Below are 23,516 nucleotides of genomic sequence, written 5' to 3' on the forward strand. Positions count from 1 at the left end.
AATGTTATGAAAGTATATACAGAAAAAAATTCTTAATTTTTAAAGGCCCAGAAAGTAGAAATTAATTTCAAATATAAACTGGAATTTTATATCTTTCAATTTAGAAGATATGAAGCTTTTAAAATGTTGATTATCTGAGTTTTCTGAATCTAGTATTATTGAGTATTATGTCTTCATATACATTAATTGTCTTACTTTTTTGAGTAAAATTAAGCTGTATTAAGGTTTTAATTTAAATATTCCAACATCATTAGTATTTTGTCATTGATATTCTATAATCACAGGATGTTGTTTCCTAAAATGATATAATAAAATATGTCTTCAATATCTTAGGAAGGTGAAGTGGTTGCTGTCAGTGGTGGAACTTCTGAAGAAGAAGAGAGAGCATGGCACAGTGATGGCAGTTCTAGGTAAATGAACTTTGATTTCTCCAAATATTATTATAAAATCACTAGAAAGATGTAAAATTTTTTCCCATTAGCAGGACATTTCAAAAACTCTTTAAAAGTTTTCTTCAAAGATTCTTTCAGTCTTTCAAAATTTAGGAATTTTTTTTCTTTTCCTATTTTCTCTATAGAAATATTTTTTTGGAAAGTGCAATTAGATATGCAAAATGATCCATTTAACTGCCTACTTGGTATTGTATCTTCTGAATGCTATTATGTATAAACTGAATTATATGCCAGTTTTTAATTACTAATTTTTGTTTTGTTTTGTTTTGTTTGTACCAGGCGTTGAACTCATTGGCACTCAACCACTGAGCCACATCCCCAGCCTTTTTTTGTATTTTATTTAGAGACAGCGTTTCACTGAGTTGCCTAGCACCTCGTCATTGCTGAGGCTGGCTTTGAACTAACAATCCTCCTGCCTCTGCCTCCCGAGCTGCTGGGATTACAGGGTGTGCCATTGCACCCGGCTTATTACTGATTTTAAGACATGTTTAAGCATAAAATTATGAAAGTAACAGGATCTTATAGAGTTAACTATCTTATATAATGGAATTTATTGAATACTATCAATAAATTCTCTTCTAGCAATGGGAATAAGCTTTTTTCTATTATTTGCATCTCATTTGATCATGTAAGTGAGGATTGCTTTGATATTGGTGGTTCACATTGTTAAAGGACTGATGGCCACAACTGACCTTGTAAGGCAAGAAAGAATAAATGCTTGGAGAATGATAATTATTCCCACCTCGGTGGCTCTTAAAATAAAAGTGCCAAGAGAAGCATTAAGTGAAAGCTATAAGAGTTACTTTTATTAATCCTAGAATTGAGGACTTTCCGATTTCCACAGATGCATGTGGTTATATCTAACCCGTGTTTGAAACATTTCAGTGAAGGAAATTTTTTGCTTTGTTTTTGCTCAGCAATGCAAATGAATATCTCAAACCAAACATAGTGTATTGTATTGAGTGCTTTTGGCTTTAGCAGTTGAGGACATTTGTTATAGAGAACAGTCAGTCCGGCATTTGTAGTTATACTGGCAGAAGATACTCTGTAAGAGCTGAGTACTGCTGAGGAGCAACTTGAGATTTGGAATGTGCCATTTATAGTGGCAAAGAGTGGACTCAATGTAAATAAAATGCTCATAAATAAACTGAGGCAAGCCTGTTTTAGAATATAGTATCTGAAAACATTTTTTATTTAAATTCTTAAAAATCATTTTAAATTTCATAATAAAATCATACTAACAATATTTTAGTTATGATTTTTACCTGGGATGATTTTTATTAAATTATTCAAAACAAAGTAGTTAAATATTCTCACATACTAAAATTAAAACAGAAGATAACATATCTAGATTATTTTGCCATAACATCATTTTAGTAAGACAGGTCTGAAAGGTAACAGAAAAGAAATGGCAAATATGATATATAAGTGAGTAACACCTATATTTCTCTGAATCATAGCATGCTTTGAAGCATAAGATGTTCCTAAGATGTAGAGAGGTAGAATAATCTTACCTACATGAAATATCATTTCTTCACATGCAAAGTAAAGAAATTTTGAAGATAATTTGAAAATTAAGAAAATATTTTAGATCTTTAAGTGTGTACTATTCTGTTATTCCTTTTTCTGTTATAATCTTTCCCTTTTTATTAAGCAAAGTCTTAAACTATATGCTCTGTTTATATTTTGGAAATCCCTTCTTTTTTCTTAGTGACTACTCCAGTGATTATTCTGACTGGACAGCAGATGCAGGAATTAATTTACAACCACCAAAGAAAGTTCCCAAGCATAAAACCAAGAAAGCAGAAAGCAGTTCAGATGATGAAGAGGAATCAGAAAAACAGAAGCAAAAACATATTAAAAAGGAAAAGAAAAAAGTAAATGAAGAAAAAGATGGAGCAACATCACCAAAGAAAAAGAAACCCAAAGAAAGAAAACAAAAGGTTGATTTTAGAAATTGTAAATTTGTGTTTTCCTTTATGAAAATGACTTAAAGTGTGCATTTTTAAAGCGTAGTTGAACTTAAATATCATTAACCTTAATGATTTCTGTTACCAAGTAATAATAGAAAATACTCAAATGTATAAAGTATACCAAAATACATCTAGGTTACACAAGTTTTTAGATGTTTAACATGTAATAGGGTTTACTCACAAATATAAGTAAATATTGAGCATTTAATTTTAATACAGGAACAGATTTTTTTTCTTGATAATCTGATGGGACTTACTTATATATTTTTGTAAAAAAACAGTTGCTCTAAAACAAAGTATATTTCTACTTAATTGAATTCATGTTTAACCACTCTAATTGTTCTTGCTAAAAATAAACAAATTCTAGGGAAAACATCACATAATAAAAAACAAAACTTGTTATAGTTGATCACAAAGCAAATATGAATTCAATGCTGAATTTTTAAAATAGGCTTGTTGTAACACGTCTTCATTAACTTACCTAGTGTGTGAGCCATAATTTTTTTGTCCTCAGGTGAGAGGAGCATTGATTTGTTAAGTCTGTGGATAATTTGAGAGAGAGCAAAGAAAGTAAAAAAAAAAAAAAAAAAGTATTATGGAAAAAAATTATCTGCTCTTATGGAGTTGAAATTCTCTAACCAGGGAATGAATATAGCGACTGTTTTAATTTTTGCTCCAAACTACATGTAGTATGAGGGCCATGTTGTCTGCTCTCTAAAATACTATAATAGGGAATCATATTTGGTTGAGTTTGTGTTTATTTCAGCTTTATAATTATGAATTACTTTAATCTGGATTCCATAGCTACTATTTTTGTCACTTTCTTTGTCCTTTGTTTGGGCAATCTTTACTGAAGAGAATGCCACATTTGCCCATAGGTTGGTTGGTTTGTTTTGTATTTGTGAGTGATGATAAATATATTCTGAGTTGTTGTTTTATGTGATAGATTGGTTAATGAAATTGATTTAGCCATGTGTCTGGTTAATAAGGTAAATAATCTTTTTCATCAGTTTTGATGAACTTTTGAGATCTGCCAATAATATATCATAGAAAGAATGTAATTCTTTGGTCCCAAGAGCACAGGTTGCATTATCTGGTCTTTCTTAGTTTGATAGTTATCCACAAACTAATATTGTGGTTTCCTTCATGCATGGTCACATTTGAATCTTCTGTTTGCTGTTTGGCATATTTTCATTTCACTGTTTTGCTGTGACAAAGTATCATGACAGGAGCTGTGCATGGAACACACTTTATTAAGGTTAAGATGCTATAGCTTATTGTCTTGAGTTTGAATTTTTGTTCACATGTCTACCAGTGCATCCGCAATAGATGGAACTATTTTATTGCTTAATCTTTAACTTAAATAACACAATAGTATTTCTATTTATTTTTACATATTTACTTTTGAGGTGGAGTCTTGCTATGTTGCCAAAACTAGGCTTGAATTGGCAATCCTGTCAGCCTCTGTAACTAGTTGGGATTATAGGTGTGTGCCACCAGGCCTGGCTTAGTATTTCCCTTATGCAGAATTACAGAGTTAAGAAGTAATGTTATTACATGTGTGAACAAACAAAAATATTTTCCCATAAGGCTAATTCTTTTATAATTAAGCAAAAAAGGGAGAGGTAATAGAAAATAATAATTAAAACTAAAATTCTTCAGAGATGTAGTAAACATATCTTAGGTGATGTACTCTCATAACATATATACATGTATTTCTCATGTCATTTGGAGCTCTGTATATTAAGTCAATATTTATTACAGTTTATAAAATAATATGATTTAAAAGGAAATGTAAAACATAGTGTTTATTCCAAAAATTATGTGGCCTAACAAGATGCTTCAGTGCCCTAAGATAAAATAGAGGAAATGTTATGTGGTCTAATAATATATTTCATTGAGATATTTATTATAGAGATAACTCAAAAATTGAATGGGAGCATTTTTTTTTTTTTTTAAAAAGCAAGGTTTAAATATTTTTTTGTTATAGGTAACACCTTTATTAATTTTTATGTGGTGCTGAGGATCAAACCCAGTGCCTTATACATGTGAGGCAAGTGCTCTGTCACCTGAGCCACAATCCCAGCCCAAATGGGAACATCTTAATGTTAGGGTTTCAGAGAAGATCTCCTAGAATAAAAAAGGTTTGAGTTGGGCTTAGAAGAATTTCCATGAGTGAAGAAGATAAGGAATCGGTTAACTATACCTCCCCAAGTAAGAAAATCTCAAATCATGAAGCTGGAAAATTTGAGAAATACTCAATTTTAGCACCACACACCGGCATTAAAGTCTTCAACACATATGCCTTTAGGGATAACTGTAATATACTTAGTGAATAACAAAGTGACTACTTGATAACTGTTCACAAATCATATAACTGTTTGGATATGATTTGACTTAATAATGTATCTCAAATCTAGTATATGCAAAACTTTACTTCCCAAGCTTTCTTCTCAAATATGCTCTATTCCACCATCACACTGATGACAACTCCTGTCTTTTGAGTTTTTTTATTCCAAAATTTCTGAAGTTATCCTTAATTCCTTTTTTTTTTTTTTTTTTCTGTTCAACATCCATTCTAGCAGGGAATTAATCTGGCCCTGTCTTCTAAATTTATTCAGTATTTAACTGTTTTGCACCACTTTCACTGTTATTACACTGGTGCGAGCCTCCATGAACTATTGTGTTACTACAATAGCCTCCCATCTGTTTTTCTGCTTCTACCCCTTTTTTTCTAGGTCTAGTCTCTAAAGCAGGGGATGATAAACTTTTCCATATAAGGCCAGCTACTTCACCTTTACAGACTTATAGCAGCCATAAATAATCCATGAATGAATGGGTACAGCTGTATTCTGATAAAGCTTGATTTATAAAAACAGTTGGCAAACTGAATTTGGACTGTGCACCATGACTAGCCAATCCCTGTTTTAATGAGTACATAGTTATGCTCTTCTACCTAAAATTCTCTACCTACAATTCTCCAATGAACTCATCTCCCATATAGGAAGTATGAAAGACCTTTACTTCTCCCTTATTCTCCAAGATGAGAATGCTCCTGATGTGTTTGAGAATCATGATAGTGTAATTAATAAAAAGAGGAAAATGTGTAATGGGAAACAATTATAGTAGTATCTGGCAGTACTCGGCATGGTGATGTGCACTAAGTTCCCAGTTACTTGGGAGGCTTAGATAGGAGGTTCACAAACCAGGGCCAGTCTGGACAATAGTAATTAAAAAAAAAAAGTTAAAAAAAATTACCTGCTGCCAGTAGTGTTCATAATCATAATCTGTGGTATTGCTTCTTTCAGTAAACATTCCATTAACTCATAATGGTAACTACTTTGTTTAAAAAAAAAAAAAAACTCAACAGAATGAAATTTAGAAGTCTTAGAGCATATACACTGAACCACAACAATTTAACTCAGTTGCATAAAGTTTCTCTAGTTATAATAGTAGGTTTCAAAGGCTCTTTGTCCATTTTTACTAATTCTAAGGAAGCAATAACAAGACTGTTAAGGCTGCTTGTAGGTGTTCAGCAAAGTTTTTCAGAAACCCCTTTCTCAGAGACATAGTTTTACTTTTATCCATCAAAGTTAAAAAGTAAGGGACATGGCTTAACATTTCATTTGGGGTCAGGGGAACTCTGATTTTCTTTTTTGGAAGGAGCTTAACATGAGCCAAGAATGAAATTGCTGTTTAAGAAAGGGAGAGGAGGGCGTATAACTCAGTACAACTCAGTGGCAGAGCACTTACCTAGGATGTGTGAGGCTCTGGGGTTTGACCCCCCCCCCCCCAATACCGCAAAACAAAAAAAAGGGCAAAAGAAGGGGAGAGGAACATTCTTGGGCTGTTCAGAAATATAATGTCAAGCACATGGAAATAATTAGCTTTCTGTATCTTATAGGAATACTTAACCCATATGAGAATATCTTATAATTTCTAACACTAAAAATAGGATTTTTTAAAATTCAAATTATGTCATAATTTGTTGTAAGTAGTGTTTGTAAAACTGGTACTTTTTTTTAAATTTTAAGTTGTTGATAGACCTTTATTTTATTCATTTATTTATATGCGGTCCTTAGAATCGAACCCAGTGCCTCACACATGTAGGGCAAGTGCTCTACCACTGAGTTACAACCCCATCCCAAGACTGATAGTGTTTTTAAAGGGAGGAAACCAACACAGAGCTTACACTTCAGGGTTTGTGGGGATGTCTTATATGAATGTTGTCTATAGATTTTGATTTTGCTGTCTAGTTTTTGTCAATGATTTGGATTAATTGAATAATTGTTGCTGATGCCACCGTTTTTTCTAGAGTAGATTTTTAATGTTTAAAGAAAACAATTTTTGTACGAAAGTCCTTTTCTTTAATGATCTCTATTGTGCTTCTTTGGATAATATTACTTTATAATGTTCCAAATTTAGAGATTGGCTGTGGGAGAACTAACTGAAAATGGTTTGACATTAGAAGAATGGTTACCATCAACATGGATTACAGATACTATTCCCCGAAGATGTCCATTTGTGCCACAGATGGGTGATGAGGTACTTTTAAACTTTTTAATTATTCTTTGTTTTTTGTTTTGCTTGTTTGTTTGAGTAATAACCTGGAACATTTTATAGTTCTTGAAACACAACTATAGAAGATTACAACAGGTTTATACAAATAACTCATTCACAGCTGTGTATGGAGAAAGTACATTTAAGGGGAAAGGGTTAACAATCTTTTTTAAGACTGCTATAAATTTTTTATCATCTAAATATTATAAGAGAAAGGAAGCTTTGTTGACATTTATTGCCAGGTGTGGTGGCACGTGCCTGTAATACCAGCAACTTAGGAGGCTGAAGCAGGAGGATCACAAGTTCAAGGCCAACCTGGACAGTTTAGCAAGACCTTGTCTCCAAAAAAAAAAAAAAGGTTGAGGATGTAGTTCAGTGGTAAAGTCCTTCTGGGTTCAATCACAAGTAATGTTTTTTTTTTTCTTTCAAGACAAATATTTATTTTTTTCTTTCTTAAGGAATATATTAAATATATTAATATATTTGTTTCTCTTAATTTAAAAATTAAATATATAGCATGTTACAATAAAATTTAGCTTTTTGCATATAATTTTATTTCAAAATATTTCATTTACCCATATGTTCATATTTGTTTCTAAAATCTATGGTCTTAGAATAAGAACTATTATTTATTTTATTTAAATTTTTATCTTTGGCAGAGTAGATCAAACTCAAGGCTGCATACCAGTTAGGCAAGGGTCTTACAACTGAACTATACTTCAACTCTTTATTTAAGATTGTTACCCCTTGCTGGGCATGGTGTCCCTAGCCTGTAATCTCAGTGTCTTGGGAGGCTCACATCTTCAAAGCCAGCCCCAGCAACTTAATGAGACCCTGTCTCAAAAAGGTGCTGGGAATGTGGCTCAGTAGTTGAACCCCTCTGGGTTCAGTTCCCAGGACCAAAGAAAAAAACTGGCACTCCCATTTTAGGCTGTATACTTACAAATTTAGAATGAAAATGTAAGGATTTAGATCATAAGTCTCACCCAGGGTCATATTTCCTTATTTTATACACAGACATAGTGTTATCTGGTGTCTGTTAACATGAGTAACAATAATAAAAACTGAAAAAAGCTGCTTTCATAAAGCACTCTAATTTGTACTAAAGTGGTAACTGACAGTTAAACAAGGAAAACAAACTTTTAGTATAAGAGTGACTCTAAAGGAAAGTATGGAATAATTTTTTTTAGAGATCCTGTTTGCATCAGAAGTTTTGAAGAACTTGGAGCATTACCACGTTGTTATGGTATAGGTGAAATATAATGATTGGTCTTACAGATCCTACAGCATTAAGGAGAGACTAAATACATTTACTATGGTATTTCAAGATTGTCAGAAAGTTTGTAATTCCTGGTTAAATGATTTCCTTTGAAATTGTTTCCATTTTATTTTTGGGTGCTGGTGTTTGAATAGTTAAATCCCTTTTATTCAGCTCCATTCCTGCATTTGAAGTTGCAGACAACTGAATTAGTAATGAAGAGAGTGAAAGTAATAGGAAAAGTGGCTATTCCAAAGTATTACTAAGATCTTAATAGCATTTTTCAACAAGCTTTTTAAATTTGTAGTACTGAGAATAATACTTGGTGTCAAACTACTGTGTTCAAGTAATTGACAGTTGTTAAACGTCACCTAAACTTGATCTTTATGAAATGAGAATAAACATATGCTGCACTGTCTTACTACCTGCTAAAATGTAAGAAAAAAGTAGGTGAACATGAATTTATTATGATTACTGGTTACAAGTGACTTTATTTTGCAAGATAAATTAACTTATTTTGAACCTAATAAATGATGAAATAAAAAAAAATAATGCCCCATCTTAAATTTCTAAGTGTATACTAATGTTATTTAGAACACTTTGGTTATGATTAAGTGATGCTGAGACAATTTAAGGAATTGAGGGGGGAAAGTCAGTATCAGAATTTCTATTAGCTCAGAAGACACGAGATTTTCTCTGCAATTTTAGTTGATATCTTACATTCTTGGAAACATCCAGATTTTAAAATTGTGGCTTTTATCTTTTTTTAGGTTTATTATTTCCGACAAGGACATGAAGCATATGTTGAAATGGCCCGGAAAAATAAAATTTATAGTATCAATCCTAAAAAACAACCATGGCATAAAATGGAACTACGGGTATGGTATTTATTATGTAACTCTAAAGATTTATTTAGGGGTCATGGAAAAAAATGTATTAAGGGTTACTATTTTCACTATAAGAAACTGAATCATGAAGTTCCCTTGTTTAATTGAAGTGGTTTTGGAGATTAAAAGGGTTTGATTTTTCAGTCAAAGAAACTCAAGATTGAGTTTATATTCACTGATAAACTTTATAAATTGCGTACAAAATTTGATCATAGTGAAAATTAGATAACACTAATGTTTAAGGTAGACTTTATTTTGTCATCTCGATTTTATCAGCAGTAGTTCAAAATTATCTTGCATTCTTTGAAATTGTTGGAAAACTATTATACTTTTTTAAAAATTGCAGTACAACATGTAAACCATAAAGTGCACATCTTAAATACATAGCTCAATTAATTTTTACATGTGCACAGAGTAATTACCATGCAGATGAATATTAAAACCAAGAAATGTTTTCTTAGTTATGTTTAGCAATCTGTTTTGTGGTTTATTTTGTAAATGTGATTTCTTATTTTCTATATCTTAGGAACAAGAACTGATGAAAATAGTTGGCATAAAATATGAAGTGGGATTACCTACCCTTTGCTGCCTTAAACTTGCTTTTCTGGATCCTGATACTGGTAAACTGACTGGTGGATCATTTACCATGAAGTAAGGACTATTGAAAGAACCAGTAGTTTCTTAGTATTGTAGATTGTTTTTCAAGATTCAGATAAATTTAAACATGTTTTGAATATTTTTTCCTAAAATATGATCTAATCAGTTTGTTTCTATTTGTGCTTAGATACCACGATATGCCTGATGTTATAGATTTCCTAGTCTTGAGACAACAATTTGATGATGCCAAATATAGGCGGTGGAACATAGGTGGGTAATATATTCAGAAGTCATGGATGTTTGATATGTCTTTTTTTCAACCCAACAATTGATTTATTCTTTTTCATAATTTAGAAAAAAGATGTTTTGCCATTAATAATAATGTTAATAACAAAGTATGATATGTATTAGAAGTATTTTTAAGTTTTGTTTAAATTGAAAATACTTTAGTTGATGCTTAAGTTTCAAACCATTTTATCTCCTACATTTGGTAACTGTTTATAAGATTCTTTATAATTTTTTTAAGCCTTTTTACATGTTGAATTAAATATTTATCCAAAAATATTAATAATAATTCATATTTGATATCAGAAGAAGTCTTGACAAAATGAGTGATAATTTGGATTGAGATTAAAGCTAAACTGACTTTATTATTTTTTGTTATTGTTATTTCTGTTATAATTTTAAAAAGTAATATTTAAAAATAATGTTGTAAACAAGTTTCAAAGAAACCTTGAAATTTTAAATATTTCCAGGCATTAAGTTTTGTTAGTTTATGTACAAATGTTTGCTATGTATTAAGTAGTTGTTCTTGAGAATTTGAGATAAAGCCATTGTCATCTTGGAGTGCAGTCTGATATGAAGATGGTACGTATGATTTAGCAAAGCCCACAATTGATATATTAGTTATCTTTTCTCCAGTGTCATTGGAAGACATTGGCATGGTGATTTGTCATTTATTGGTCTTGGTAAACTTAGCTTTAAAAAAAGAATGGGCCATGTGCTGTGGCGCACAAGTATAATCCTAGTGGTGTGGAAGGCTGGGGCTGAGGCAAAAGGATTGAAAGTTGAGGGCCAGCCTCAGCAATTCAGTGAGACCCTGTCTTAAAAAATAAAAAAGAGTGGGGGTGTGGCTCAATGGTAGAGTGCCCCTGGGTTCAATCCCCAGTACCAAAAATAATAATTATTATTATTTTTACTTTAGCCTTTCCTCAGGAATTTTTTTTTTTTTTTCAGTTTGGGGGGAGGTTACAGGGGTTTGAACTCAGGGGCACTCAATCACTGAGCCACATCCCCAGCCCTTTTTTGTAATTTATTTTGAGATAGAATCTCACTGAGTTGTTAGCACTTCAATTTTGCTGAGGCCAGCTTTGAACTCTTGATCTTCCTGCCTCGGCCTCCTGAGCTTCTGGGATCCCAGGCATGCATCAGCACTCCTCTTTTCCTCAGAAATGTTTTAAGGCTTACTTTGAGAAACTTCATTTTTTGACTTTATTATTAAGTCTACAGATACTGTTCATTATGGTTAAGCATGTATTTTCCAATTCTCCTTCTTTAACCTAATGTCATCAGTCTGTGTAGGCTTGTAAATAGGTCTGTAAAACTCATAATTACCTTTACCGGAAAGCTTATGGTGTCAAGAACACTGTTTATAAAATAATAAGTATGCATATTAAATATCTCTCCCCCTACAGTGTTACCGATTTAACTCATTTTTGAATTAAGTGGGTCACTTTCTATGTTGCAGTTTCAGTGCCTTAGAGTTATACCTTAGGAAAACACAATTAACCACAACAAACATGCATTTCAGAGTAATGAGACAGCCTCTTTTCTTGTCCAGGTGACCGTTTCAGATCAGTCATAGATGATGCTTGGTGGTTTGGAACAATTGAAAGCCAGGAACCTCTTCAGCCTGAGTACCCTGATAGTTTATTTCAGTGCTATAATGTTTGGTAAGGAAATACTTGTATTTTTTTTTTTATTAGGCCAGTCTTGCTTTGAAATATTTCTTCATTTATCAAGAAAGGGATATATTTCTTGCAAACACTAAAGGAATTATGTTATTCATAAAAATTGTAGATTGTTTTTAATTTAAAAATTTTCCTTTCTTAAAGCTGGGACAATGGAGATACAGAAAAGATGAGTCCTTGGGATATGGAGCTTATACCTAATAATGGTAAGTATATGTTAGACTTTATGCATCAACCTTATGAAGTTGATTACTTAAGTAAGAAATGTGTTTTGTTAACTCACTACCACATAAGGTTGTTGTGAAGATTTAACAGGAAACATTAATTCAACAAATATTTGTTGTACACCTATTATTGACCACAACGGTTAGGGAAGCTCAGCAGTAAGCAAGATAGACCATGATCCTTACCTCTTGGAGTTTATAGCATAACAGGGAGTATTGAAATTCATTTATTACAGCAAAATATGAAAGTTTTTAATTAGTTATTATTCATTCCTAAAAATGAGTATTTTAGGGACATTTTTTTGTAACTCCAGCAGAATACTTAAAAGTATAACATAATAGTTAAAAGGTCATGCTTTTGAGTCAGATATAGATTCATATCCTCACACTGCCATTTTTCTATGTGATTTTGGCAAGTTCCATAGACTTAAAGCCTCAGTTTCTTAGGACTCAGCCTTTGATTATTTAAACAAATACCTTTCTTATAGGGCTGCTTTGAGGATTAAATGGCATCATGTGTATAAAGTGCTTATTATAGAGCCTGACACATGTAAGAGCTCAATGAAGAGGTAGTTGTAATTAATAATAACCATCATCTTGCATATTGTCTGACACACTCAGGATTTGGGAGTTAGCCCTAGGCAGTGAGTATGACATCTTCCTTGTACTGAGAAAAGGTGGGTATGGCTGAAGCATGGAGATTACATTTTCCTTTTATCTTATTACCTGTTTTGTTTCAATTTTTAAAAAATAACCACAGATACAGTTAAATATGCCTAAAAGGGATGAAAGGGACATATGCAGATTACTAATGATTATTTTATAGAAAGTGGAATTAGGGGGACTTCATACATTATCTTTTACATTCCACATTGTTTGAGTTGTTAACAATGTGTTACTTTTGCTATGATCTTTAAAAAAGAATAAAATGTCTGATTTGTAATATAGTAGAAATAATCATTTACAAATGGAATCGCTGAGTTGTTATTGTTACTCCAAAAAGTCAGAAAAGATAGAACTCTTGGAGAAGTTAACTTAGTCTGTTATTAGAGCCCTTTAAAACTACAGAAAATCAACTTGTAAACATTACATGTCTTATCTGGTTTTGTCCCTCTTCCCTAATGAAAGTTTGAATTTGAAGTCACATTGGACTATATTGAGTTCAATAATAGAGCTAATATGAGAGTAGTGAAACAGGTGTTGTAATACCTTAGCTATTTATAAATGAATAAGTGACACTGATTTATTAAACTTTTCATATATAAATATATCTCTATGTGTGTGGTGTTGGTGGGATGTTGTTTTTGTTATATCTGTGTGCAGAAAGAGTTTAGTTACAGTGCAAGGAAGAAGAGTTTTATACACAAACATTGACATATTTCCCGGATGAAGTCTAGTCCAAAGGAATTATTACCTGGCATATTTGTAGATTTTTGTCATCACCACCCTCTAATGATTTTCTTAGCTAAAATGTTAAAGCTTTAGACATGTGAAAAGCTTACTTTTATCACTTCAGAGCAAAAAAAAACACACAAGGATTATCTATTAGTATTCACAATTCTGTTTCTACATTAGAAAATTTGAGGCTTTGATAGAAGTATTTTTGAGAAATATTTTCTTTAGTTTCACCTCAAGTGTGGTTTATTAAAGTAAATGTGGCAGTTTTGAAATGATTTAGAAAACTTTGAAATTTGCATCTTTTTATAGAACTGTTTTCTCTTACCTGTAACTAGATTACAGAGCAAGTTTTCAGGTATAATTTTGGAGGAATAATCATGATCATTTAGAAAATAATTTATAAATTTAGGATCCTTTTTAAAATAATGTAAATTTTATTGACCCTTGAAATATATTTTCCTTTACGAAAATGAAGAATATATTTACCAAATCTTTATAAAATTAGACTTTAATTTTGTGACATCATTAAATTTACTTTCTAAAGGTAATCTAAACACTAATTGCCAAATTTTCACCTATCTATTTTTCTATTTTTTAGCTGTATTTCCGGAAGAACTAGGTACCAGTGTTCCCTTAACTGATGTTGAATGCAGATCATTAATCTATAAACCTCTTGATGGAGAATGGGGTACCAATCCCAGGGATGAAGAATGTGAAAGAATTGTTGCAGGAATAAACCAGTTGATGACACTAGGTAACTATCAACAACACAGAAGTATAGAAGATGAGGCAGGGATGCAGGGGAGCAGGAAGCAAACTACAGTAAAAATACTATGCCAACAAAAAATAAATAAATAAATTCTACAGTGCTTTTCAAGCATTTCTAATAGGAATCTTTTCTTGAATGACATCTTAATGCAAGATTTAAGTATGTAAAACAGATATAAATCACATTTCTCAGCTGAATTTCAGAATAAGGGCCTTTTATAAATGCCAGAAGTATCTGAAAAATCTGGATCCTCCACAATCCAGTTTGAAGAGCCTTGGCATATTCAAACCGACATGTAAACTAGAGGAGTATTGGAAGCTAGATTTTAAATATATAAACGGTTGTACCAGTTTCCCCCCAACTATATTAATCAAACATAAGAGAATCTTTTTAAGGGGAGAGAAGAAGGAGTATGAACTGAATTGTATTATTAAAAAAAAATAAGCAATAACTACAAAATTTGATTATCTAGACTCGGCTTCCAAAGTAACTCTCAGCTAGTTTGGTGGCTTATATCAACCCATTCTGCCAGTGAGTAATCAGCTTCAAAAAGTTTAGAGACATGAGTAAGAAGAGTTGAAGATAATGGGAACACAGATTGTAGGATATTCAAATCTGAAGGCTTTTGTTGAGTAAGAAGAGTTGAAGATAATGGGAACACAGATTGTAGGATATTCAAATCTGAAGGCTTTTGTTTTTTGAGGTGCTGTGAAATCAAACCCAGGGCCTTGTACATGCTAGGCAAATGCTCTATCACTGAGTTATATCCTCAGCCCTTGCAAAATGGCAACAGTTTTGTAAAAGTGGCCCTACAAATACTGTCATAAGAAGTAGTTTTATATATGAATGAATAAAACAATATAGAGAGTAGTTTTAACTATATTCTGGTTTTTGCTCTACCAGTTTACTTTGTGCCTTTGAATCAGTTATACTGAGTCAAAAACTTCTGAATCTGTTTCCTTCTCTCTCATTGCCTAATATTTCACAGAATAATGTAAGAATGAGATAAAGTGGTAAGGTTTGAGAAAGGTCATGTTCAAATGCAACATGCTAAGGATAGAATGGCTTTATCAAATATACAGATTCAGGATGACTGGCTATCAATTGAAGAAATATGTGTGTGTTTTGAATAAGTCAGTTTTAGGAATTTTTTGTAAATTTATTAGGATGTTTGTCTTAAATTTGTCTATGGATAAAAAAAAAAGAAATCCCCAGAATTTTACAATGTTAATGTAGGTTTAGTAAAAAATGACTCTCTTTATGTCAGTTAAATTATGTAATTTTAATGAAAAGACAATGCCAGACTGATGTCTGTGTGAATTAGGACTTAGTCTAAAATTTGAGCAGAATTCCTTTTGAATTATTTTGAACATAAAAAAATAAGTTTTAAAATTTATTTATTTTAGATATTGCTTCAGCATTTGTGGCCCCTGTGGATCTGCAAGCTTATCCCATGTACTGCACTGTAGTGGCATATCCAACGGATCTAAGTACAATTAAACAAAGACTGGAAAACAGGTTTTACAGGTTAGAATCATTTGATGTGGATACTACCAAAAGGAAGCTAAATGATTCATTCTTTCACTCTTTGGCCAGTCTTCTACAGCTTTGTTCTTAACTTTTTATGTTTACAAATGTACATATAAATCACCTGGGGAACATGTTGAAAGGATCTGATTTAGTAGATTTGGAATAGGATATGATATTATAAATTTCTAGCAAGTTGACTATAATCTTGATTCTGCTTGTTTAATTGAATGTGATTCCTGGATACAGTTTTTCTAGATGTGATATGACTTCATGCTCATTTTCTTAATATAAATCAAACCAAATTATTTACTTTTCTCTCAATAAATAGCATATTAGAATTTTTGTTTCTTCATAGATTTTTCTTAAAATATCAAAAATTACTTATCTTTACTTATATTCAGGTTATGAATCCTTTTGAAAAATGCAATTAGAAAAGATTTAGTTTTTCATAATTGAAGAATAGTATGCCATAGAACTAGTGTTAAAAAGCAGATATAATTTCAACTAAAATTTGTTTTTTTTTTTCCAGTTAACCGTTTTGATAAATATTGAGTTCTTAATCTTGGACAGATTTTTGCAAGTTTTTTTTTTTCCCAAAAAAAACATTACCTGAAGTGTTTTGTCAAAAACTAAGTTTATAGTTTTCTCCATAAAAAAATTACAATTTGTAATTTTAATTTTTTTATATTACTTTTGACCTGACAGGACAACAATATTTTAATGCATATAGTATTGCACCGGAGTTTTCTTTTTATGACTAATTTTAAATCCTACAGTTCTTTGCATTCTTTGTGTTAACTTAGGAAGTTTTTATTCATAATCTATACTTTTCTGTATAAAATGTGCTTTTTTTTTTTTTTTTTGCATAAACAGTTTTGGGGCACTTGGCACTGAAAATGTCATTTGTTCTTCCTTATTAACAGGGTTTCTCAGTAGCAGCATTACTGACATTGGGGGCTGGAAAATTCTTCACTGTGAGGGACTTTTCTGTACTTCTACCCTTTAGATGTCAATAGCAGTTCTTACTTTTAAAGTCTAAAATGAATCTAGACATTACCGAATGTATTCTGGTGGATGAGGCACTCTTGGTTGAGAACCATTTCAGTAAAGAAAACTAAGATGATATACGTTAGGTTTAAAAGATTTTTCTGATCTTGCTGTGTGTGCTTGCTATTGAATCATTGATGATTTGTCAAAAGCAAGAGATGAAAAGGAAATCTCCTGTGACCCCCATGATGTTTCACTCAGCCATCTACTCTAAGCATTTTTCAATATCTCGTAGAAGTTTAAGATAAAAAATGAAGAATAAATTTATAACTGTATTCCTAGAACTAAATTACTAAAGGTTAAGATTTATACTTAGTACTTCAGAAATTGGAACAAGACATGGGAAGATTAGAGGGAGAGAGAGAAATATCTCGTATACACTGGTGGTTGGACTACAGCTGGGAAGATAAGGAGCTGACATCTCTGACTATTACTGTTATGTTCTTTCTCATAGAAACATTGCTGAACATGATAATTGCTAAGTGTACTTAATTATTTCAATGTACATTATAGCTTAAATAGACTTTTTTTTGCATTAGCCAGTTTGAAACTTGATACATACATAAATTAGAAATCACCTATTTTTTAACCTGATAATATAGTTGTAAACTTGAGTTGTGTTCTTATGTAATATAGTGATGCCTTCATGTTGTATTTCACAGCTTAAAGTTTTTTTCCCCTCTTTTTAAAGTTTGTGTTTTTCTTTTCTGATTTTTTCAGTGTCTGTGAAACTACTAGTAATAGTAGTTTGCCCTGCTAGTAATAATCTAGTGCCCTACTTTACAGTTTTCTATGTGGTACACTGAAGATGTCTGTAATTCTTTTATTAGAATGAGCCTTGTGAATCAACTTGAAATGTGCATTTTCTCTATATGCTTCTATATCCACAATTATATGTAACTTTTTAAATGTATTCTTTATTAATTCAGGCCACAATTGGATGATACTCTCAGAAGTCGACTTTTTCTTTACTTTCAGAAATAAAATTACAAAGCACCAGAACAATTTAGCATTGTCAATAGAATGTTTAGAAAATAATTCTCAGTTTTCTTGTAACACACTCATGTTTTTTATCTCTTAAGCAGGCTATTGATTACCTTCTCATTTTTACATGTCATTTGATTACTAGCTCTATAATTAGATTGTTTCCTTTTATATATACAAGTTAGAGGTATTTATTTATTTATTTTTATTTATTTATTTTAAAGGTACCATACATGACAGAAATATGTAAAGCAAAAACTAAGAACTTGTTTCTCTGGCTCTACTCCTACCTCTTCCCCTATAGACATTTCCCCCGCTGAAAAGTAGGCATTGTTAATAGTCTAGTGTCCTGTTCTAGACATTTTCTTTATAGATAGATAATGTCACTCCTCTTTTTTGTCCTCTAAAACAAATGGGATTGTGCTTTTTGAAAATAGCTATTTAAGGTGTGAATGATGTAATTGGATTAAGACTGAAATTCGGAAGTTAGAATGTCTTAGTTTTAAATTGTGTATACATATTTCTAAATATGAGGTTAAGACACATATTTTGTTTTTTTAAAGGCGAGTTTCTTCCCTGATGTGGGAAGTTCGATATATAGAGCATAACACTCGAACATTTAATGAGCCGGGAAGCCCAATTGTGAAATCTGCCAAATTTGTGACTGATCTTCTTCTACATTTTGTAAAGTGAGTTACTTATTCATATTTAATTATAATAGCTATGATTAATGGCTTTTAAAATATAAAATGTCAGACTGTAAAATACAATAATTTTCTACATGTATAATGCTGTCACATAAATATAGTTCCTCAAAATACAAAGCCTGTGTACTAAGAAAAAAATTTGTAATGTAAAGGAAGTGCACTAAAAACATTTAGTCATAAAGTCATAAAAATGCATTACATTTGTATTCTGTAGTTTAAAAAAAAAACACATTGATCCTTTTCTCATTTCTCAGTTCATTGGATAGTAATAAAAATCAACCAAACATGTAATTTTTTATCTTCATTAGCTCTCTCAATCTTACAGGTGGTAAAGATCATTAGCTAAAATTTTTGATTGAGTGAACTAATTGGAGGTAACATACAAGATTTTTTTTTTAATATATAGAGATGAGAGAGAGAGAATTTTTTTAATATTTATTTTTCAGTTTTCGGTGGACACAACATCTTTATTTTTATGTGGTGCTGAGGATCGAACCCAGCACCCCACACATGCCAGGCAAGCGTGTTACCGCTTGAGCCACATCCCCAGCCCATATGTATACAAGATTATTAACAGGTATTTAGGTAATCCAGTCAGATACTGGATTTTCAGAAGTCTTTTTCCTCAATTAGGTTTATTTCCTTGTGTATTGATTCTATAGCAAGAGTGATAACTATAGTTTAAGGCAAAAGTACCTTTCCTTCCTTATTTTGTGGATTTTATATAGCCATAAAATGAATTGAGCCTTCTAAATTGAAGCCAGAGACATGAATCATGTTTTGGTGCAAAAGATTGTTCTAATTTTCTATTGATTTTACTATTTGTATTAATATATATTAGATTTCCCCCTCCTCCCTTAGGTTATTTAAATACCTTAATTCAGGTATTATCAGCTTCCACTTTTACATAAGGGGATTATTCAGGCTTTTTTCCTTAACTTTTCCAGCTTCATTCTCTTTTTTTAACATAATCTTAGGATCCTTTTTCCTGGGAATATTTGTTGTGTGTGTTGTTGTTGTTTTTTTTGTTTTTTTTTTTTGTTTTTTCCTAAGAAATGCAAGCAGATATAAGGGAAAAACAATTAGCAAGATAAACTCTATGTCCTTCCTCTACATTATTCTCTAAGAACTCTTTTCCTTTCCAAATGGTTTTAGGGACTTTATTGCTGTGCTTTTGCTCTTTTTCAGTGAATTTAGTAATCAAACATTAGTTAATTCTAGAAAACTCTTTGTAATTTTACAAGTGTTATAAGCATATGTATATACATCTCTTTTCAGAGATGAATTCACAGAATCACATGATATAAAATATTCATGTCTCAGTGAAGTAATTTAGATGAAAATTGTTTTTACATTTTAAATAGTCTGAAAATGCATTTCTTTCAGATTTTGAAATGCAAATTAAGGTAATATTTCAAGCATTTTATATTTATGTATTTAAAAAATTAAATACCTGGTACATGTTTAATTTGTTAAAAAACATTTTTAGCTGACAGTAATTTTGAAAATGTAAATTATTCCTTGAAATTTTGATCATTGTATTTTTTAATTGAGTTACTTGGCAAAATTTCATGCTCTCAATGTATACAAACTAATATGTACTTGGAGATAGACATAATCGTATTTTTACCCTTTTAATACAGTTTCATAGGCCAGTAAACATGAAGTTGAAATAACATAAGGAATACTGCGATAAATAACAAAAGAATTGTGTGAAAGTTTACATGAGGACAGGCACTTCTAGTTTTGAAAGTGGAGATTCAAATACACAGAAGTATTTAAGAAGATGTTATGAACAAGGTAGATACTGATGTATTCAGGATAAATTAGATGAAAAGAAAGCCATTCCAGGGTTAAGCAGTAGCCTAAGGTAGGAAAGTAAAGCCGTATTAAGAGGAATATTAGTTGGTGAAGTAGACAGTATAGGAGTAGAACTTATAGGAATATAGTGCTAAGTTGGGGACAGAACATGGTGGGCATTAAGTGCCAACCTGAGGAACAAGACTTTTATTTACTTTTTATTTAAGTATTTATTTTAGTGCTGTGGATTGAACTGAGGGACACTTAACTACTGAGCCACATCCCCTTTTTAAAATATTTTATTTAGAGGTGGGGTCTCACTGAGTTGCTTAAGGCTTGCTAAAATGCTAAGGCTGGCTTTGAGCACACGATCCTCCTGCCCCAGCCTCCTGAGCCTCTAGGATTACAAGAGGAACTAAACTTTTAAAATATAGAAAAGAGACAAAAAGCATAAATAGCACATTGGCTTATACCAAAGAGAAGGTGATAAGGGCATAATTTGTGGAAGTGAGAAAAGGATAGATGCCAAGATATTTTTGAGAATAGAATTCTGTTTGGACTGCTCTTTGGGTTTTGAGAAAGCAAGGGACAAATAGTGAAAATCCAAGATTTTCATTACTGTTAGAATGGTGTGCTGTTTTTAAAAAAAAAAAAAATGAAAATTAAAAGAGGAAGAGATTGGGGAGTGACAATTAGGTTTAAACAAGGAATTTTAGGTGATGGTGTCAAGATGACTAAGGACAAAAATTTATGGAATGTCTCTATTTAAGAATGAATAAAGGAATGAGAAGACATGGTATATTAGCTTTACCTTGAAGCCAAAGGAATGGAAGACAGCATTCCAGGCATACCAGCAACCTTAGCAAATTCATTTGGGAGTCAAAAATTGGGTTTGACACAATTAAATAATCCAGGGGGAAGGATGACACAGGGTATATTGTGTGTGTCTTGGGTATCCATGTCAACAAATGCAGAAATGCTTTAGCCTCAATTTTACCCTTAAAATCTGGTTTTAAGATCAAAGGAAAAAAACTCATGACTTTAGTCTTACTTATTAACATTTTCTTGCTATTTAGGGATCAAACTTGTTATAACATAATTCCACTTTATAATTCAATGAAGAAGAAGGTTTTGTCTGACTCTGAGGTATGTAATATTTTATTATGATTACTACTTATAAAAAAAAGAAATTTACATACATACATATTACAGTTTTCAAGTAAAAACTGTTCTGAAAATTATCGTTTGCTCAGTATTATTGTTAACTTTTTAATAAAATGGTATTCAGTATTTTATTGTTAAAGTTACAAAAGGGAGACTTTTTAATGAGTCATTAAATTACCCCAGCGTATATATTGAGTTTTCTAAAGTATAAAGGAAATAATTTCTAAATACACAATTGAGTGTAATGAAACCTAAAATGTTTTATAAATTTGATTTATTCTGGCTTCAAAGGAAGAAGAGAAAGATGCTGATGTGCCAGGAACTTCTACCCGAAAAAGGAAGGTAATTAACTTTTGTTTTTTTTGCAGAGGTACTTTATATGAATTAAAAATGCATTAAGAGCTTATTATTAATTTTTTAGCAATCTTAAAGGCAGATTAAGTATTACTTTCAAATCAGTCCTAACGTTTTTCAGAACTAGGTGGATGCTATGGATTTTTTTTGTTGTTGTTTGTATTACTGTATGTTATAAATTGAACATTCGTAATTTGAATACAAAACTCATAATGCTCCATGGATGCTTAAAAACTTTCATATTTTGGAGCATTTGGTTTCCAGATTTTTGGATCAGGAATGCCTAACCAGTGAAGTCTGCAATTAATCCCAAATCCAAAACCCTTCAGGACCCAACCGTTTCAAGTAAGGGATAATCAACCTGTGCCTAATTATGTAAGGCTTCGTTAAGAATTCAAAATTAAATCACGTGATGTGGAACATGCCTATGTCTTCATATACTCTAGAGGCTGAAGCAGGAGAATCAAAAGTTTGAGGCCAGTCTGGGCAATTTAGGGAGATCTTTTCTCAGAAATAAAAAAGGCTGGAGATGTAGCTCAGTGGTAAAATACTTGCCTAGCATGTCCCAGGCCTTGGGATCAATACCCAGCATGGGGTGGTGGGGATGGTGTACAATTTGTATTGTATAAGTGCTGTTTTATTAATATACTTGAATATTTTCATTTCAGGACCATCAGCCTAGAAGAAGATTACGTAACAGAGCTCAGTCTTATGATATTCAAGCATGGAAGAAACAATGTCAGGAATTGTTAAATCTCATATTTCAGTGTGAAGATTCAGAGCCTTTTAGACAGCCAGTAGATCTCCTTGAATATCCAGTAAGTTATTTTTGAAAATATTATCTGTACTTTTAGTTTGCTACATATCTTATATATAATAGCGGGTTATTTATATGCCTATAATTTATTTCTTCATTATTTCACGCATGATCTTATTATCCATTTGGTTATATAGAAAAGCTAAGTTAAATAGTGTAATAAAATGGAAAGAGCCCTGACTTTTAAATATCTAAAGAATTATATTATAGTCTTGGCTTTGCTCTTACTAGTTTTTTATCTTTGAGCAAATCACATATCTCCCATCTGTATATTATTTTTACTAATTTTTCTCTTTCACACACTAATTTCAAGAATTTTATCATAGCTAGGAAACAAATAATAAAACTTTGTTATAGGGTTATAGAGAAGAAATGAGAATAGTTTTCAAACAGTGAAGCATTATATACAAATGTAAGGTGGCATGTTATATATTTTTTTAAGTTATGCCAATGTATGATCTAAATATTTATTTTTTTAAGCCATCATAGCAATCCAAATTTAGCTTAGTGATTTTTATTCCTTTAACAAGTTATTAAAGATTGTATAGTTCAAATAACATGCATGATTTCAAGTGAAAATATAAATTGATTTATAAGACATCATAACCTAGATGTGGTATCATCTGATTTCATTATCTGTTTTTTTTTTTTAATTGATCCTTTTTAGTTATATATAACATTAGGATACATTATGACATAATCACAAAAGCATGGAATATAACTTGCTCTTACTCAGTCCCCAGAACTTATCTCCTCTTTCCCTCTACTCCCCTGGCTCTACTGATCTTTCTGAAATACATTTGTGGCTTTTTTTTTTTTTTTTTTATTAGTGCCTTGTGGATATACTTGATGTTGGAATTCACTGTGCTATATCCATGTATGTATATATGAAAGTTTGGTCAGATTCATTCCATTCTTTTCCCCCTTTTCCATCTCTTCTTCCTCCCCTTCAATCAATCCCCAATCCTCTTTTATCTACTCTAGTGATCTTTCCTGTATTTTGATGAAACAGCCCCCCCCCACCC

The 23,516-nt window shown here is 31.5% G+C and overlaps 1 protein-coding gene across 1 annotated transcript in view; it reads left to right on the forward strand.

Moving 5' to 3' along the window:
- The window catches only part of LOC107159953 (pleckstrin homology domain interacting protein), a 198,935-nt gene that overhangs the window by 163,346 nt on the left and 12,073 nt on the right, over positions 1-23,516 (forward strand). Inside the window, exons 19-32 of the mRNA XM_015506594.2 lie at positions 334-410; positions 2,164-2,395; positions 6,851-6,970; positions 9,014-9,121; positions 9,657-9,781; positions 9,915-9,997; positions 11,568-11,679; positions 11,842-11,903; positions 13,918-14,073; positions 15,495-15,615; positions 18,213-18,338; positions 21,233-21,302; positions 21,612-21,662; positions 22,343-22,492. Of these exons, the coding sequence (XP_015362080.1) occupies positions 334-410; positions 2,164-2,395; positions 6,851-6,970; positions 9,014-9,121; positions 9,657-9,781; positions 9,915-9,997; positions 11,568-11,679; positions 11,842-11,903; positions 13,918-14,073; positions 15,495-15,615; positions 18,213-18,338; positions 21,233-21,302; positions 21,612-21,662; positions 22,343-22,492 (1,593 nt within the window). The remainder of the gene's footprint in view (positions 1-333; positions 411-2,163; positions 2,396-6,850; positions 6,971-9,013; positions 9,122-9,656; positions 9,782-9,914; positions 9,998-11,567; positions 11,680-11,841; positions 11,904-13,917; positions 14,074-15,494; positions 15,616-18,212; positions 18,339-21,232; positions 21,303-21,611; positions 21,663-22,342; positions 22,493-23,516) is intronic.

This window comes from Marmota marmota, unplaced genomic scaffold, assembly GCF_001458135.2.
Source record: "Marmota marmota marmota unplaced genomic scaffold, marMar, whole genome shotgun sequence".
Classification (NCBI taxonomy): Eukaryota; Metazoa; Chordata; class Mammalia; order Rodentia; family Sciuridae; genus Marmota; species Marmota marmota.